The 19,303-nt window shown below is 42.8% G+C and overlaps 1 protein-coding gene across 4 annotated transcripts in view; it reads left to right on the forward strand.

Moving 5' to 3' along the window:
* LDLRAD4 (low density lipoprotein receptor class A domain containing 4) overlaps nt 1-19,303 on the forward strand; it is a 413,383-nt gene that overhangs the window by 46,997 nt on the left and 347,083 nt on the right. For 3 of the 4 annotated variants that reach the window (XM_032875832.1, XM_032875833.1, XM_032875825.1), the window contains exon 2: nt 10,127-10,217. Coding sequence is in view for 1 of the 4 variants with exons in the window: in XM_032875825.1 (XP_032731716.1) it covers nt 10,127-10,217 (91 nt within the window). In the remaining 3 variants the exon portion in view is untranslated. Of the gene's footprint in view, nt 1-10,124; nt 10,218-19,303 lie in introns of those variants that run through there. The other variant, XM_032875826.1, reaches the window with a different exon arrangement.

Genomic DNA, 19,303 nt, shown 5'->3' on the forward strand with positions numbered 1-19,303 from the left:
TTTAGAAATACTGGAAATATAGGGTGTGAAGATTTTAAACCACTGTAGTTATTATAGAGCTATTATAATATCATTGATAGATTTAAAATATTTAAAATCTAATGAAGTATAATCAAGGCTAAAATGATTTTTGGACTTCATTTGATTTTCACTGCTGATTTACACAGCTTTAGGATCTTCTGTATTTTTGGTGTTTTCCTGGTCAGTGTTCAGGATCTATACGTACGTAAAGGGTGGAGAGGCATCCTTTGAGCTCAGAGAGTGCTCATTTCCAGTTTCCCAGGTGAGGCTTGGAATGTACTCTTGGTTACTTAGTCTACTGAAGAAGACCTTAGCTACCATTGAAGGTTGAGGAGTCTAATTTTTTGGCCTCTTTTCAACCTTCTTCCTGTTCTTCTGTCTTTAGCATCTGGCACAGGGCTTGGCATGTTTAACATCTGGTAAATTCTTGTTGAACGAATGCCTGACTCTTTGAATTGCTCCTCATTTTTCTTGAGTAAATGCCAAGTCCTTACAATTACCTACAAGCTCTTGGGACCCCCATTGCCTCTTTGACCTCATCTCATGCTACTTTTGCCCTTATTCGTTCTGTCCAGCCACACTGCTTCTTTGTTCCTGGACCCTTCCCTGAAATGCTCTTTCTCAAACATCCATGTGTCCGACACCCACCCCCCCGCCCCGGGCCCTGCCTCCTTCTAGCCTTGGTTTTGATAACTGCCTTCTCAGGGAGCATTCTCTGGTACCACTTCCCTTTGACCGTACTGGCCATCCTCTGCTCCACTCTGTACTTGCCTTTGTACATGGCCTTTACCATTTCTGAGTAAACTACTTAATTGAACTGTTGGGTAGGTTTAATGTTCAACTGTACACCCTTGTTCTACTCACTGATGTGCCCAACTGCCTGGAATAGTGTCTGGCCCTTAGCGGTTATTCATATAGCCTGCCAGAGGGTTGCATGGTTCAATGGGTTTGAGTGTGGAGTTTGACATACTTGGGGTTCTTCTTTCTACCTCACACGACTTGGTGACTTCTCTGATCTGTTCCTGGCATTTAGCATCACCCCTTCACAGTGCTAGGGATTCAGTCCTTTGAAACAGCTTTCTACAGAGAGTTGGGTCCATTTTTAATGTTAAATATTTAAATAGAGGTCAGTAAAATTAATTGATACCAATATTTTTATCTTTGCCATATGAAAACCAGTCTTGACATTTAATTATAAAAGCACAGACTTATTTATCTTTGTCCTGTTTTCCATACCAAATTTTAGAATTTTAGAGAAATAACAACTTAGGTCCCTTTTATTTTCTGATAGTATGTGGTGGAATATTTGGCACATAATGGGTCTTCAAAAACATTGCTGCCTCACCAGCCTGGGACCGAGTCCACTGTGGATTCTGAGAAATCCTGGCTGTGGCCACCCACTGTGCCAGTCTTTGGGGGTCAGGGCTCTTATGTGCCAGCTTGGTTCCACAGTATCCACATTTGTTTCTGCCTGTGGAGTGTTCATGGGAAATGACCAAAAGGGTCTGAAAGAAGTGTGCCAATGACTTGTTGCTATTTCCAAACAGACTCATAAAGTCTGGGTTTGAGGGTAATATTACAACAATAATATACCTTATTATATTATATATCCTTGGGAATTCCCAAGAATAAAACATATCCATTTTTTGATACGTCAGCTTTACTTTATTTCTTAATTTAACCATTTGTTTTGATGGCTCTGTGGATCTGCTTGTAGGATGGAATAGGGTTCAAATCTTAGCTTTGCCTCTTAATCACTGTCTGACCTTAGACAAATCACCTAAATTCTCTAGCCTCTGGTTGTCTCATCTGCTAACTGAGGATACTAACAACATCCATACAAGGTTGCTGTGAGCATTAAATGAGATACATAAAGTGACTTGCAAGAGAGGCACTGAGCAAAGATTAAATATATGTTAGCTTTATTGTTATTGTTACTATTATTGCCTAGAAATGAATGACCAAGATGCCTGAGTATCTTTATCTGTTTGATTTCTTCTTGTTGTAATTAATTAAGTAATCAAACAGGAGGTCAAAAGGGGCAGAGAATAGAACACTTGGGCCAGAGCTCAGAATCCTGGGTATGCACGGCTGTTTCTTAAAGTAGGCCTTGTCTTGCTCTCAGGAATGTTGAAACCCCAAGCCCAAGTGCAGTGTGGTAGGATATGTGGGTCATTTTGACATGTATCTCTATAATGCCAGTGGCTACTGTTCTTTCTTATAAGGTAGGCTCTGTGATAAGCAGATGCCAGTGGTATGGTGGGGAAGGCAAGAGGCCAAGTTCTTTGCCCCTGGGACTTGACCCACCTGTGTCACTTGGTCAACACTCTTCACCTCCATGTTCCTTGATTTCTTCCTCACTGATACAAAGGAACAGGGCTTGAGCTCATTAAGAGTGAGAGCTTGTAAGATATGAGATGTGGGAATTTGCCTCAAGTCTTCCTCTGAGGCTGCTATTCTAGGGAATGCCAGATATGAGATATGGATATGGTTGAGGGGTACAGGGAAAGAAGTAGATTGTATAGAATAACCCAGAAAATATGAGACCTAGCCTTAGAAAATGTGAGTCTTGTTCTTAAGAGCTGGTATTCTCATGGGGGAGTCCCATGTAAACATGAGAGAGGGTATATGCAGATAGCCCAAGAACACTGGAAAGTGAGTGAGGAGGATTGTAGAGGGTGAGGTAAACCAGGAGGACTCTTGGGATGAGGTACTTCTATTGTGAGTCATATGTATTAGCAGCTGATCAGAAGCAATGCTGTTCTTTATAAAATTTGACTATATATTTAATATTTATGACCAGTTACCCAGGCTCCTATTGTCTTTCTAAGTCTCTGCAATGACCTGAAAGGTAGATAACCTTATCTTCATCTGTTAGCTGTTGTGCTCAGAGATGACTTCATTTCCCTGGGGTCAGGCACCCAGTCGTGGTGGCTCTGGATTTGAACCCAGGACAGGCTGTGTCTTTGGCTCTTTTACTCAACCAGTCCACGTGCTCATGGAGTTCCTGTCATAGCGACTGAGTGTTTGATTCCCTTTTTGGCTTGTAACAGATATGATAACATCTCCATTTGGATGTGTGCTAATATGCTTTAAAAAGTATAGTTTGACCTTGAGAACTCCTCCCAGAATGCTTGAGAAATGAGACAGTACTTTATTGCTTAAGAAGCAAAAAAGGATCTTGATGTCCCAATCACTGTCAGGTTTTTCATTGCTTTCAAGTATTTTGTGATCCTTTGTGGAGGTGTAGGTCTTTGTCTTCCTCCACTTGAGTTTGGAAATAACTAGGAAACTACTGTTGGACTTGAATGTCACTTAAAAGAAATCATCGTCTTCATTGTTGTTTCCTTAAGGTGTTCATTCCAGCTTTTAGAAACTTCATTCGCCCTTTGTGTGCTTTGAAACATTTAATTCTGCCTTTATGGATCCTGAAGGATCCCGCTTTTAGATTTTACACGTGTCCTCCGCACTTGTGCACACACACCTCCCTATGTGCGTGCACGCTCATGTGCATCTGCGTGCACATGTGTGCGTGTGCATGTGCGTGCGCGTGCGCAGAGGCCACGTCGCCTTACCCGGCAGGAGCTCGAGCTGCCATGTTGGCTCCAGTACTTCCTTGCAGTGCAGAGCTGCCCGAGGGTGGCCTTGTCCTAGTTTCCTCATACATAGTTCCGGCCTTTATAAAGCTTAGCAAAGGGAGCTTCAGAACTTTGCAGTCTGAAGAGCTCAAGCCAAAACAGCAGGGAAGATAGAAAACCTGTCTGTTTAGCCATAGGCAGATGGACTGTTTTTGCTTTGACTGAAAGATTTTCTTGGTTGAAGGGCGAGGCGGGGCGGGAAGAGTCTGTGAAGGTCTGTTGGCCGTCCCGCTGTCCTGTGAGCACAACCCTCAGAGCTGTTGCCGTACTGTGCTGGGTGGGAGGAGGTGTGTGTGGGAGCCCGCCAGCACTGCCTTACTCCAGTAGGTGCACCCCGAGGGGCCTTGGGGACCAGTTCTTTGAGGAGGCTGACCACTTCAGCAAGGGCCCCTCATCCAGACCTTTGTGCTCCACAAGAGATGACTTTCGGATGTGGCCGTCGTTGTGCCTTATTTCTTCCTGGCAAGCAGGATGGGACTGTTTCTTTGTTGCATCTGCTTTGAAGAGGTCCTTCGTTTCTATTTTGGGAATAGAAATCTCTGTTATAAGTAAGGCAGACAGCCGACAGAAGGCAGCTGGCTTTGGGATCCTTCTCCTCAATCGTGGCTCCGGCTGGTTTTGTGTCTGCTGGGAGTTGCCCAAAGCTGCCCTCTTCCTCTGCATTCCTCGATTTTGAAAGGCACCCATGAAATGGTTGGTGATGCTTTGTTAAGATACAACTTGTCAAACTGTTGGTGTTGGCTCTGCGGCTGGAACCTCTCACTCCTCAATCTTCTTTGCATCTCACCCTGGGCTCTGCAGGGAGGTTGCAGGTGGTGCTCCCTGGAGGCCTGACCCTTTCCCAGGGCAGCCTCAAATTGGGTTGAGTAAATGGACACACACATTTTATGTCGTGAAAATGTACCTAACAAAATTTATGCATCTGGGGTGGAAGTATAGGTCCATCCTTAAGGAATGCCTCAATGTTTCTGAAAAATGGTGTAAAGTCAGTATAGTTTTGGGAAAGAGACCTCTATTTTCTATTTTCCTTGATCTCTTTGTGTAACACTGAAGTATATTACCTACTACTTTGTGTTTTTTTCTCTCCCAACTTACAATTTATACAAAATGGCTCTCTTGTCTCAGCGCATCACTGTGTTTTAAATGGCTACAGTTCCCAGCTGGAAGCCAGTCAGGTTTCAGAGAAGGGCACACTGCCAGATTTCCCTCTTAACCTTTGTCAGGAATAAATGTCTTCCTTTACCTTAAAGAGAAAGTGAGAATTGTGAAGGTTAAGAATAAATGTGTCTCACTTCCCTTATGGTGTTTCAGTCTATTGCCACTCATGTATCCCCTTCTTGGGGCAAGGGAGGCAACCTCCTTGATTCATGTTACTTTCCAGGAATGCCTGCAACTCTGCCTCTGAGTCTTGTTCTGTCTCTCAGCAGCTCATGATTCCCAGACTGTGACCACTGAACCTACAGTGCTGTGCAAACTGCTGGAAACGTGTTGGGAACATGGCATTCAGAAGATGGTTTGGGCTGGGGCAGCCACTCTGGAGAATAGTATGGAGGTTCCTCAGAAAGTTAAAAATAGAACTACCTTATGACCCAGCATTTGCACTACTAGATACTTACCCAAAGTTTACAGAAATGTAGATTTGAAGGGGGTACATGCACACTGATGTTTATAGCAGCATTATCAGTAATAGCTAAACTATGGAGAGAGCCCAAATGTCCATCAACTGATGGATGGATAAAGATGTGACATATATATATATATATATATATATATATATACATATATATATATATATGTATATATATACACACACACACACACACACACACACATACACAATGGAATATTACTCAGCCATCAAAAGGAATGAAAACTTGCCATTTGCAACAACGTGGGTGGAGCTAGAGTGCATTATGCTAAGTGAAATAAGTCAGAGAAAGACAAATGTCATATGATCTAAGAAACAAAACAGGTGAACATATGGGGCCTGGGAAGGGAGAGAGGGAAATAAACCATAAGGGACACTTAACCATAGAGAATGAACTGAGGGTTGATGGAGGGAGGGAGGTGGGGGGATGGGGTAGATGGATGAAGGGTATTAAAGAGGGCACTTTTTGTGAGGAGCAATGGGTGTTGTATGTAAGTGATGAATCACTGAATTCTTTTCCAGAAACCAATATTGCACTCCGTATTAACTAAAGAAAATTTAAATTAAAAAAAAGAAGAAGTAAAAAAAAGAAGATGGTTTGGAGCTAGTGAGATCATCATCCCTGCCATACTTTATCACTTTGAAAACCTATGTATGGATTCCTCAAATGCTTCAAGCAGCAGGGTATGGTCTATGTGTAAAGAACTCTGCTAGCATCTTCTCTGAGGTTCTAGGCTTAATAATTCTCATTAAGGGTCATTCTCTTGGGTGAACCATTCTACTGAAGGCTTAATTTACGTGGTGGGGGCATGATATTATTGCTCAGTCTTCTTCCTTTGAAGCTCTGGACTTTGTGTTGAGCTGCGTTTTGTGAGATTATGAAAAAGGCATGTACTTACTAGAAATGAGGGTGGGTGGAGAGACCTGGGTGGGGTCTATAAATTGACCTGTTTCTTTCTCTGCACAGGGTGAAGTTCCGTGGTGTGGGTCATTGGTTATTTTCATACATGGAGTTGGGTCCAAGAGAGTTAAAATTTGCTGAAAAGAAGAGGTGAATTTATTGAAATTCTCTGCCTCCTATGTCATGGAACTGGTGTTTTTAGGTTTTCTTTTGGCTTGAGTGTGAAAACACTGCTGCCTGAGAGGCTCAGCACCCGGGGATGAACCTTGGAGATAAGGTTAAGGTTTGCTGAGTGATTTATGAGGGAGTGGGAATATATAATACAATCCTGCATATAGACTTCAGGGGGGTCTGATAGCTTTCTATAGTGAATAAAATTTTTATTTTGTAGTCTCTTAAGTAATTTAATTGATTTGAGTGTTTTTAAAATATCTCTTTTATTAAACCAGTCCTTTAAAAATCTAAAGTAGAGCTTTAGTCACAATCTTTTTTGTAATAAAAAACAATTTATCTCTTAAGGATAGCAGAAACCGAATATATTTACATATTCAACTTTTATTTTAAACAGGGCTTAAGTAAAATCTTGCTTAAGAGAATTAAAAATCTTCTGTTTAAAAAATAAAAAAATATTTTTTATATTAACATATAATATATTATTTGTTTCAGGAGTACAGGTCTGTGAATCGTCACTCTTACACAATTCACAGCACTTACCATAACACATAACCCTTCCCTATGTCCATCCCCCAGCCACCCCATCCCTCCTACACTCCTCTGCTCCAGCAACCCTCAGGTTGTTTCCTGAGGTTAAGAGTCTGTTATGGTTTGTCTCCCTCTCTGGTTTCATCTTGTTTCATTTTTCCCTCCCTTCCCCTATGATCCTCTGTCTTGTTTCTCAAATTCCTCATATCAGTGAGATCATATGATAATTGCCTTTCTCTGTTTGACTTATTTTGCTCAGTATAATACCCTTTAGTTCCATTCACGTCATTGCAAATGGTAAGATTTCTTTTTTGGATGGCTGCACATTTTATTTTTTATGTATATATATATATATATATATACACACCACATATTCTTTATCCATTCATCTGTTGATGGACATCTAGGCTCTTTCCATAGTTTGGCTCTTGTAGACATTGCTGCTATAAACATTGGGGTGCACGTGCCCCTTCGGATCACTACCTTTGTATCTTTGGGGTAAATAACCAGTAGTGCGATTGCTGGGTCATAGGGTAGCTCTATTTTCAAATTTTTGAGGAACTTCCATACTGTTCTCCAGACTAGCTGCACCAGCTTGCATTCCACCAACAGTGTAGGAGGGTTCCCTTCGTTCCACATCCTTGCCAACACCGTCGAATAAAAAAATCAGTCTTAAAGCACTTTTAATATAGGTTGTCAGGAAGTTGGATTAGCATTTTTTTCAGAATTAGAGCTGGGTTATTTGACCTATACAGTTTTTTCCATTTTGGTTGGGAATGAATTATTGATATGAATGGGAAATTAAGAACAAGTAACAAATTCTTCCTTTGGAAAATTTCTTAGGGATCTTTTTGTTTTTAACCTTTAGCTATTAGATGGCTAAATGCCAGAAGAGCGACAAGGATATTTGGCAAAAGTAGTGACTACTGAGAAACATTTCTAAGCACTGACTCAGGTTTAGAGGTAAAATGAAATAACCAGTACTGGAGAAATTATGGATTTATTGTTTGGGGGTAGAGCATGAGGCTAAGTGTCTTCCACCTAGTTGGAATTAATTTAGAGGTTCTGAGTGCTGTTTTGAAGAGTTGCATAAATTCTGTTGCTTTGGCCTTATTGCAGAAAACTAGAGACTGACAAGTCATAACTCTTTTAATTTGGCTTCTTTAAAAAAATGTAAGAGCCTCCCATGTGCCACTTACCCTGCAGAGTCTAAGGGGATGTCAGGGTGATGGTGATGTGGTTCTTTCCCAGAAGGAGTTTATAGTCAAATAGGAGAAATGACTTTTCACTTATTATGGATGAGGCAGGTGGGAAGGGCTGTTCTATTGTACCAATTATGTATGCATATAACATATATGTATGTATTTTATATATCCCTATACTTAATTACTAAGTTAAATTTATTTCTGTTGCTGCATAACAAATTGCCATAAACTTAGTAGCTTAAATCAATACCCATAAATTACTTCACGGTTTCTATGGGTCAGAAGCCTGGGCCTTGCTTAACTGATCCTTTACTCAGGATCTCAGAAGTCAGCAAAGTGTGGTCTCAGCTATGTTCTCATCTGGAGGCATGAGTGGGAAGAATGCACTTCTAAGATCATTTAGGTTGTTGGTAGCTTTCGTTTCCTTGTAGCTATAGGACTGACGTCCCTGTTCCCTTGCTGGATGTCAGCTCGGCGCCTCTCAGCACCTGGCGGACCCTGTAGTTTCTTGCCACATGGCCTCCTCACAGTCCTTGTCACCATATAGCAGCTCACTTCTTCAGAGGTAAAAAGGGAGTCTGTCACTCTCTAGTCTGCTGAGATGGAGTCTTGGATAGACAGCACTGCCTGACTAAGGGAATGACCTCTCATTACTTCTGACATATTCTGTTGGTTAGAAGCAAGTCACAGGCTCTGCCTGCCCTCCAGAGTAATTTTGGCCACCTCAGTACATTTCTGGTTATTCCACCGCCTTTTTTTCTCAATAAGTCTGAACATTTGAATCCTAGGAAGACTGATGAGAACAATCCCAGTTGAGGAATAAAAACTACTGTTAAGAAAACCAGAAGTGGATTATTTCCCCCCGTCTCAGTAGATCATAAACAGGAGAAAGTAATGTCTGTGGGTGCATAGTATTGGTACTGAGGAGTTACATAAAAACAGCAAGGTGTTTGTCTTATGTGTTTGGGGTTGACCTCCACAGGAATCTCACAGGATCCTCTGGCTAGACACGGTCATTTTTTATCTGGATGTCTTAGCTTTGGCTGATCACTCAGGAGTGACATATGGTAGGAACACACTTTAAGGGACAAGTCTCCTGGAGAGTACGCTACAGCACACAAGCTAGACAGATGGTGGCTTATTCAACCTTGGACAGGAGTGTAATCCTGCACATTGGCAGCCTGGGTGCTGAGAGGTGCTTGTGGTATCTGAGGCAGAGTTGACCAAGTTTACCCAAAACTGCTTTGTAAGGCACAGGGCAGTCACCTGACATGCTCTGGAATGGTGTGAGGCACCTAGAGCGTACTCACTGAGGTGAGATGAGGATGATTGTGACAGATTGTGTGAACTGGAAGTGGACCTGGACAAAGTCTGGAGTGCCAAACTGGAGAATGTTCTACCAACGGGGTAAAGGGCAGGTGTCAAGACAGCCTTGTAGACAGAACCATGGATGTTCCCCTAAGGGTCTTCCCTAAGCAGGGGTCCGTGTTGCTCCCACAACATTAAACATATTTCATGGGAGGAAAAATGTGCCTCTGGGCCTGCCTCTCTTTACAGTTAAGGATTGTGTGGATCCTTATGCTCACAAGATAATTCAGACTGTTAAGATTTGAAAAAAAAAAAACCCATGTTCAATAAGGGTATTGTTCATTATTAGTTCCTGGGCCCTCATTGAAGAAAAGGTTTGTATGTTGAGAGGAGTAAGTTGTGTCTCTTTTGTTTGGAAGATAAGAACAGGGTGCCCCTTGTGGCTGCTCAAAAACTCATAAGGGGTTTTGTCCCTAGCTCAGTCAGATCCCTGACCTCAATTGTTTTTGTTTTTGTTTTTGTTTTTAGCTATAATTTTCTCTTCCTTTATTATTTGATGTTTATCTTTGCGTTCTTAATCACTTTGGTATTGTGGCTTTTATTGTGATAGTTCTCAACTATTTTTGTGGAACTTGGGGAAAGGGAGGGTGCATGAAAAGAAACAAAGAAGTGGTTCGCTGAAATTCTTTATTTTTCCTTTTAGCAGTTCAAGCTCTATATTTGTAACATCACACCATTGTCTCCGTATTGGACCATTTTCAAGAACTCACATCAGTTTTCATACAGCTTAAAAGGTGAGTAGAACTTGAGACTCTTTGATAATGACTGTGAAGCAGAGGTTGTCACAGCACTAACTGTTATGAGATGCTGTACCTTCAAGAAAGTCATGCAATTTCTAGGCACAAAAACTATCTTACTAATTTAATTTTTCCCGTAGGAGGAATGCATGATATCAGCTTAAATGTGGACTTTTCTGTTTTGTTTGTAATTCACCTTGAGCTGTGAATGTATATAAAACACATATTTCTAGATTTACTGGAAAAAAAGAATAATCTTACTATTCAGCTTGTTTGTTGCTGAGCCTGAGCATTTAATGCCCAGATACTTACAAACATTTAAGATCAGTGGGAAATGGGATTCTTTATTTGTCATTCTAAATTCTGTGTTTTGTTTGATTTCCTACTTCAGAAGATGGGGATCATGATGGGATTGCCATGAGAAATAAAGGAACCATCATACTTAAAACAGCCTCTGGCATATAGCATACATTAAATAAATACTAGTTCCTTTCTCTTTCTTAGCTGTTGTAACATCAGGTGGACAGGTTTTTCTTTCTCTGTACTGGTAGCACGTGTGGTTTGTTATTGTGAAGAGGGGGTTGACTTCCTAATTTACTGCATTTGGTTTTACATTTGTGTGCCTGTGTGTTGATGTTTTGGAGAGTGGGTGTAAGTGGCTGGGCACTGGGTTATCTGGAAGGAGAAGCTTAGGTGACACCTGTGTATTTTGGTCATCTCTGGACATCCTCAGACCCAAAGACCCATTCAGAATCAGCCCTTGGGGGGATAGTCATCGAAGGTGCTGGGAGGGTACCAGGAGAAGCCTGCCCTCCCTCAGCTTGCCCACTGCCAGGTTTTTACTTTAGGCATACCCCTTCACCTCTCAATGCCTCTATTTGGTCAACTCTTAATTGATTTTAGTGATTCTTGTTCTGCCTAATCGCCAGTCTATGGGGAACATTAAATGAAGAAATACATGAGAGTTGTCAGGAAAGTAAGAAATTCTATAAAATATAAGGTGCAACTTTTTCCTAAATTTTAATGTGCCAGGTATGACTCATTGTTTATTCCAAGTTTTTACTAGACTATAAACTTTATAAGGGCAAGAATCTTCCCTCCTTCCCTCCTGCAGTTCACCACCCCCCTCCCCCACCCCCCAGGGCCTAAAGCGGTGCCTGGTGTAAGGGAGGAGTTCAGTAAAACTTTTGTCAAATGAAATGAATTGATGCAGAGTCCCACTCTGGATGCTCTCTCAGAGCATATCCAGACTTTTTATTTATGGTTGCAGTTGGAAGTAGATGGGGCAATTGGAGTGATTTAATGTGCTTCCTCCCTGAGGCGCACAGACCCTTGAATTTAAATGGACTTTTCACAGTTTGGAGCCTTCCTAAAATTGTAGTTGCTACGAAGCCTGCGGTATATAACAAGCCGCACACACTCTGAGTCCATGTTGGGTGCAATTCCTCTCTCTTGGTGAGAGAATGCAGTCCATATGTGTTTCTTTCCTGAGTCAGACACTTAACCAACTGAGCCACCCAGGAGCCCATTACTTGGTGAGTGTTGATGAATCGTGCTGTTTTTCTTCCATAATTTGGCATGCCCACCACCGGCTTAAGGTGGGGGGCAACAACCCATCTCTCCCAGTGCTGAAGAGAGTGTGGGCACAGTTTGGGTACTCTTTCATCATCTCAGATAGAGTCTCCTTTAACCTTACGCACCAAAAACTAAAGCCATCCTCAAATAGAATTTTACTGGATAACTGAAATACCGCGGGACCGTGCAGCTCGATTTACAGAATTGTGACAAAAGTAGAAATATACTTGCAAGTTCTGTAAGAACCCGATTTCCCACCATATATGGGGTTACCTCATTCTGTCAGTTATTTTCAGCAACTTTCAAAATTGGTAATGGAAATCTTTTTCTTGACTACGTTACTGTATATGGATTTTAAATGAAATACAAGGCTATGTTGCTCCTTATGAACGTTAGAATGGCTAAAGAACAGATCCCTTTCTGCAAACCTGCATGTTGTTTTGTGCCGCTCAGGCCATTTTCAGGCACCATACTTGGATTCTGAGGTGTTGCAAGAACTTTCACACCTCTAAAATAGGTTTACAGCTGACTGTCCTGGAATTTATATTTGCGCTGTTACTTGTAAAATTTCTGTCTCTCGAAGCTCACAGCTGGACTGTGAGACATTCCTAAGGGCTGATAAGATGGACAGGTGGCCTTACAACTCTGCTCCAACTGCTGGGCTGGGAAAGCCCAAGGAGGTCTGGATTTTTGCACGAATTGCAGCATGTGCCTGTCTTACTGTACAGTGGATTTTTTTGGACTTGGTTCTAAAACAGGGTTGGGTTACCATGTTTAGGTTGTTATTAAATGTATTTTAAAATTTACAATTGTGACCTCCTCGATAAATTTAAAGACACACTTCTTGGCTGCCTCACATTTGTAAGGTGTAGTTGGAAACACGGGTTTGCCTCAAATTCTGTCCTTGCCACTTTCCTTCACTGTTCTACTCTAACAAGTCCTGAGCCTCTCTGGATCTCAGCTTTTCTCATCTTTAAATGGGGTAATATTTATCTTGTGGACTTATTGTGAGGTTGCCTAATTCAGCATTCATGCACAGTAGGAGTTGCATAAAATGTCAGTATTTGCCATCCAAATGCTAGTTCTTATCCAGGGACCATGTGCTGGCAGGATCAGAGGAAAAGAGGGAGCAGAGGCATGGATCTCTCTGTCCTCTTTCAGGGTGAAGGAGGTGTGCTGAGGAATTTCATGAGGCATCTTCTTGCTGGAACCAGGTGTGGTGGAATGTGGTGCTAGTGACTTGACTGAACATAATTCTTCTAGGATGTAGGGCAAGAAATAATTAATTCAAGCTTTCCACACCATTTCCTGTCCTTGTTGTGAGAAAAACCTCAGACTTAGATCTGGTTGGCTCGGCACAAATAAGAAAGGTTCAGATGGGGAAAATCCCACCTCTCTTTTGGTTTCCTTTAAGGTCCTTAAAGGATCAGAAGTAGATGGTGAGGAACAGGAAGCACTGTGAAAGTCTTCTGTGTAAGACCTGTGGTCCCAGTGGGGAGATGCTCCAGCATTAAAAAATAACCTTAAGGGGGCGCCTGGGTGGCTCAGTGGTTTAAGCCTCTGCCTTCGGTTCAGGTTATGATCTCAGCATCCTGGGATAGAGCCCCGCATGGGGCTCTCTGCTCAGGGGGGAGCCTGCTTCCCTCTCTCTCTGCCTGCCTCTCTGCCTACTTGTGATCTCTCTGTCAAATAAATTAAAAAAAAAAAAAATAACCTTATGGGCACCTGGGTGGCTCAGTTGGTTAAGCCTCTGCTTCGGCTCAGGTCATGATCTCAGGGTTCTAGGACTGAGCCCTGCTTCCAGCTCCCTGCTCAGCAAGGAGCTTTCTTCTCCTTCTCCCTCTGCTGCACCTCCTGCTTGTGCTCTCTCTCTCTCTCTGGAAAATAAATGAATAAAATATTAAAAAAAAAAACAACTTTAGATGCTAGCCATACATCCCAAACCTGAACTTCCTGGCTTTGCATGAAATTTAAACTTTTAAGGAAACTCAAAGAGGATCAGTAGTGCTGCGAGAAGGGACACCTTTGAGTGTAGGTCCCTGCCTTCTATACTGGTAAATAAAGCAAGGCTTATTTTCTCCAGGTATTTCCTTGGCATGTATAATAAACCAGATTAAACTGTGAAAATGTGATCAAACAAAAACATTTGGAGCTATGGTGTAAATGACCATATTGTGCTGGAGGTTCCCTAACTTGTAGCAAGATTAAAACTCTGCTTTACAGGTAGGTTAGGGTCATTCAGAGGTGACACTAAAACTTCCTGTATGTATGAGAAGCCAGTTAGTGGTGGGTTGGTGCCTCTCTGGCCTTCTAGTTTGCCATTAGAGAAGTGACACCAAAGTTCCCATTAGGAGGAGTCCTGGGACAGATGCCAGGTTGACTAGTTCTGGGTTGCCCATTGGCTTCTGAAAGAATTTTTGGGTTCTCGAATCCTCATGCAGACCCTCCTGCTTCCCCCCTTAACTCTCTTTCCTCTTCTTCCTTCCTCCCTTCTGCCTACCCGTATACACAGTGTCAGGGGACTCAGATCTGAAGTCCATCTCACTGCTTTCCCTTCATTCTTTAAGGGTAAGAGCAGCAAAAGAAAAATCCAAACTCCACAAAGGCATCAGGGATGTTTTGCACCCTATTTGAACTAGGAAAGATCAACAGTGTGAAGAGAAAGTGGAGCAAGCAGGAGCACCACTTTTAGAGATAGCGAAGAGAACCTTGTTAGCACCGTTATTTCTGTCTGTGGTCTGGGAACTTGGGAATTTTCTTTGCCTATTTGTTGGATTGTGTCCTTCTATTATTAGACTATATCATTTTCTTAAAGTAGACTCATTCAGAGTTGTATCAGAAAAATACCTTTTCATTTTTGCTTTAAAATCAAACATGCTTGCAGTTTCGTCAGCCCATGCCTAGCACAGTAGTGTCAAACTGCTAAAAAGCTAGCAAATTTTCCACCTAAAAATTTTGTGGGGGAGGTAAGGGTAGGGGGCGTGGGGAAGAGTATAAAAATAAACCTTTCAGAGATTCTGGGTTGCTTGGTGGCATGTGTATTTTTCCATGGTGAGGGAGGTTAGAAATAGCATTGCTTTTTATGGGAGTCTCAGCAGCAGCTCAGAAATTTGGCTTTGCAGGCTCAGTCTCTCCGTGTGGGTGAGGCAGCTTCTGCAGCCCGTGGGATGGGGGGCAGTGCCTGGCAGCACGCTCTGGCACTGTCACTGTCTGTCTTCCTGCCTCCCCAACCCCCGCTTGGTGTCACCCGGATGAATAGCACTCAAGTGTAAAATGTGCTTACCAAGGTCAGGTTCTTGTGATGACTTGCCGGTGGCAACCGATGCCAATTGTAACAGACTGAGTCTCAGCGGTCCCCACAAAGTCACATTGGTCCGTGTGTGAGGGTGATCCCTGGGAGCAGGTATCATAACCTGTGAGGGAGTCGCCCTTCAGGGCTGCTGTGTGTCAGACTGGCTGAACGTCTTGAGCTTATGTGAGGTGACTTCCCCTTAGAGTTTTGATATCAGTGGGGTGGGTGGGCCACGCCGTCAAAAGAAGTCCTTATGGATTCTTGAAATTTGTTCGTTACATAATTTTCACAAATAGAGGTAGGTTGCCAAGTGCTTCTCACGTTCAATGTAGAAAGGAGATGGAAGGAAGCAGCCACTGGGACAGAGGTTTTTAACCTCCAGGGGACCCAGGACATATGTGAATTCCTTGAAATTGTGCCTGTTCCTGCAGAGAAAGCCAGAGGGCTTTGATGGGATTCTCAGTAAGATTTTGACCTCCAAAAAGGTTAAGAGCTTTTGCAGCAGAGCGTAAGATGTGAAGTTCATTTAACTTGGAAAAATCATTTTGGAAATGTAATGAATGTGGGCAGAATGTCGACTGGAATGAAGAGGACAGGCAGAGGGAGGAGAGGGTCCAGTTATAAATTGTTTAACCTAACAACACAAAAGGGGACTGCTGGAAGTTTCCATTGGGGTTTTGCTTTGTGGCCTTTTTTCTTGAACTTCATGTAATACTTGTTTTTGTGTCAGAGATGATTTCTGCTGAAGGCCTTTTGGCAATGCTTGGTTAACTCTGCAAGCTCAGTGCTCGGGAGAGGTGCCTGCTGCTCACAGGATGTCTGGGGTCTGTATGGATTCAGCCTGACATTTAATGGTTTCTCCTTCTTTTCCTGGGATCTACTTGGCTATGGTACTCCACATTTTCTACACCTGGAGATTACGACAGGGAAGTCAGGGGATTCACGTGTTCGGATACGGTGGAGGAAACATTCAAGCAACGAGGGTGCTTCGTGTCAGTTTCCACAATACGTGTGGGCTTTGGGGCTGCTCAGCGGTGCTCCGCTTCCGTAGACCTTCAGTCTAACTGGACCAGTCACATTCGGGAGACAAGATTGCTGAATGAGTGTACAGATAATTTACAAATACAGAGCATTTCAGCTCCCAGTGATCATGTAGGAGAGAGTGCCAGGCCAGGTCAGCAGTGGTACACTGCCTGGGCTACACCTTCCACTTGGGAACAGAAGTTGTTCTGTTGAGTTCACAGGTAGAACTACAGGAGCCAGGAAACCATGATATTGATGGGCTTGTCAGTTACAGCAGCCACTTGTCTGTCTTCCACAGCAGCACTTTGGAGATGGGGCATTTGGGGCAGGGAAGTACTCATCCTAAGCCCTCTCTGGCTTGAGTCTGCATTAACTTTTTTAAAAGTTCCTAAGTTGCTGCCTATTATGTAGGTTCTGTTCCATTCTAATATTTTCCCTGTGCTGTTATATTCCAAGAATATAATGCCTTGGCTTTCTTTACTTTTAGACTTGGGTTGAGCTGTGTTTACCCAGTACAGTGACTGGGCAGGGAGTTCTACTTCCTATGGTGTTTAGTCTGGCAACTGCCACATGTGAGATATAAAAATAAGAAAATGTCCTGAGATTCTTGGATCATTTGAGAAAGAGTTGTTTCACAGGGCCAGGTGGGTTTGGGAAATGTTTTTTAGTGCTTTGTAAGATATAATGGTGCTTTTGAGTCATTATTAAAAGAAATTTTTACCATTTAGGATTGTGATAGGTTACTTACGTATTTTTTTTTTTTTTTCAAGATTATATTTGACAAAGAGAGAGGCAGCAAGGGAGGGAACACAAGCAGGAGGAGAGGGAGAGGGAGAAGCAGGCTTCTGGCTGAGCAAGGAGCCCGATGCGGGGCTCGATGCCAGGACCCTGGGACCATGACCTCAGCTGAAGGCAGATGCTTAACCAACTAAGCCACCCAGGCTTCCCTAGTTACCTATTTTTTGACCTTTAATTTTTTGACCTTTAATTGGTTCCCAAACTTCTGCTCCTCTTTATTTTTTTTTTTTCTTTTTAAGTAGGCTCCACACCCGGTGTGGAGCCCAAAATGGGGCTTAAACTCTTGACCCTGAGATCAAGACCTGAGCTGAGATCAAGAGTTGGATGCTTAACTGACTGAACCACCCACGTTCTTCTCTTCCTCCTCCTCCTCCTCCTTCTTTTTCTTCTTCTTCTTCTTTAAATTGTGGTAAAATGTATATAAGTTGGAGAATTTGGAACCCTTTGCATAGCTGGTGGGAATGAAAAATGGCATAGCTGCTTTGGAAAACAGTATGTTTTAACCATTTTAAGTGTACAGTTCAGTGGCATTAAATACATTTTCATTGTTTTGCAACCATCACCACCAACCATCATCTTGAAAAACTTAGAACTCTATACCCATTAAACACTAACTCCCCATTCCTCCTGCGTTCTGCCCCTAGCGCCTGGCAACCACCATTCTCTTGTCTCTATGAACTTGACTAGGTTCCTCATATAAGTGGCATCATACAGTCTTTGTGTTTTTGTGACTGGCTTATTTTACTTAGCGTGGTGTTCTCAGGGTTCACCCATGTTGTAGCATGTGTCAGAATTTTCTTCCTCTTTTAAGGCTGGTAATATTATATTATGTGTGTGTACTACATTTTGTTTATCTTTTTGTCCATTGTTGGACCCTTGGCTTGCTTCTACCTTTTGGCTGTTGTGAATAATGCTGCTACGAACATCAGGGCAAACTTGGGCTTTCAAAAGTATGCAGATGTTTATCAGTCACTGAGACAAACCAGTTGTTGGAAGAGGAGCAGTGGGAAAATAATCAGCTGTTTGTGATAAAATCTATCTTTAAGACACATTTGTAGAGCTGTGCATTCTAAAGAGGACTTGGGCACAAAGATGAATGGGAAGCAAGTCCTGCTTTACAGAGGGACACATGATCTGATTGAGGAGACCCACAACACGTCCTTAGTCATAGTCCATGGTGACATGTCCTCAGCATGTTGTGCCGAGGGGACCCAGAGCAGAGATATCTTGTATACCCATCTAGGAAAGTTTGTTGGTACACTCACAGAGGTGGTGACATTTAAAGTGGGTCTTAAACCATGAACTCTAGTTTTCTAGGTGGGCAAATGTAAGGGGAGAGCATTCTGAGCACTGGGAAAGTCTCACACAAATGCATGGATGTGGGAAAATTCATAGTGTGTTAGGAGAGTGGAAATGTGGTTGGGATATAGGGTGCTTGAGAAGGAAGGCAAGAGATAGAGATAGGTTGGAAAAGGAAGTTGGGACCAGACCATAAAGTATTTGGGTGTGGTGCATAGATTATCCTGTAGCATGGGGAACCCCATTTTGGGCTTTTCAGGGAAGATAATGAAATTAGATATGTGTTTAGGGAAGTCGAGTCTGGTGGCCATGGGTAGGAGTGAATGGAGGGGAGAGACAGAAGCTAAGATCAGCCAGAAAGAATAGCATGGGGGCCTTTCCAGGGAAGAAATGAAAAGGCTTGCCCTGGGCTGCAGTGACAGAGAAGAGGGCCTAGAGTGGCGAGGCCTTGGGTGTGCCCATGGAGCAAATGTGGATTCCAGAATAACTTTTGGGCTCCAGCCTTGGGTAAACGAGAAGATGGTATGGGCAGAGACAGGCAGCCTAGGAGGTGGAGCTCACCCAGGGTGAGATTTCTTGACTGGCATGTCTGTAGAACATCTGTGGGCTGTTTGCTAGAGGTCAGTTAGACAGTAGCCTGAGGTGAGGAGAGGGCGTGACAACAAGATGCAGATCTGGCTGTCATCAGCCTGTGGCAAGATCATCACAAAGGTGTAGAACCAGTAGGAGAGCAGGACTTCTAAAAAGGGCATGGAGAGCCTCTGCCTTCAGCTTGGGTCATGATCCTAGGGTCCTGGGATCGAGCCCCGCATCGGCTCTCTGCTCAGCGGGGAGCCTGCTTCCTCCTCTCTCTCTCTCCCTGCCTCTCTGCCTACTTGTGATCTCTGTCTGTCAAATAAATAAATAAAATCTTAAAAAAAATAAAATAAAAAGGGCATGGAGGCCGCAAATAGATAACTTTCTTTGTCTTATAATAATGATGATCATCTGCTCTGTTGCCAAGTTTTTGTCTGTCTCTTGAGTTGTCTGAAAACAGTTGTTAAGCTTTAATATTTAGTACTGCGCATCCTTTTACCTCATCAGTGAGCCTTAGAGG

The sequence above is a fragment of the Lontra canadensis genome, unplaced genomic scaffold (assembly GCF_010015895.1).
Source record: "Lontra canadensis isolate GAN:19392208 unplaced genomic scaffold, GSC_riverotter_1.0 scaffold57, whole genome shotgun sequence".
Lineage (NCBI taxonomy): Eukaryota > Metazoa > Chordata > Mammalia > Carnivora > Mustelidae > Lontra > Lontra canadensis.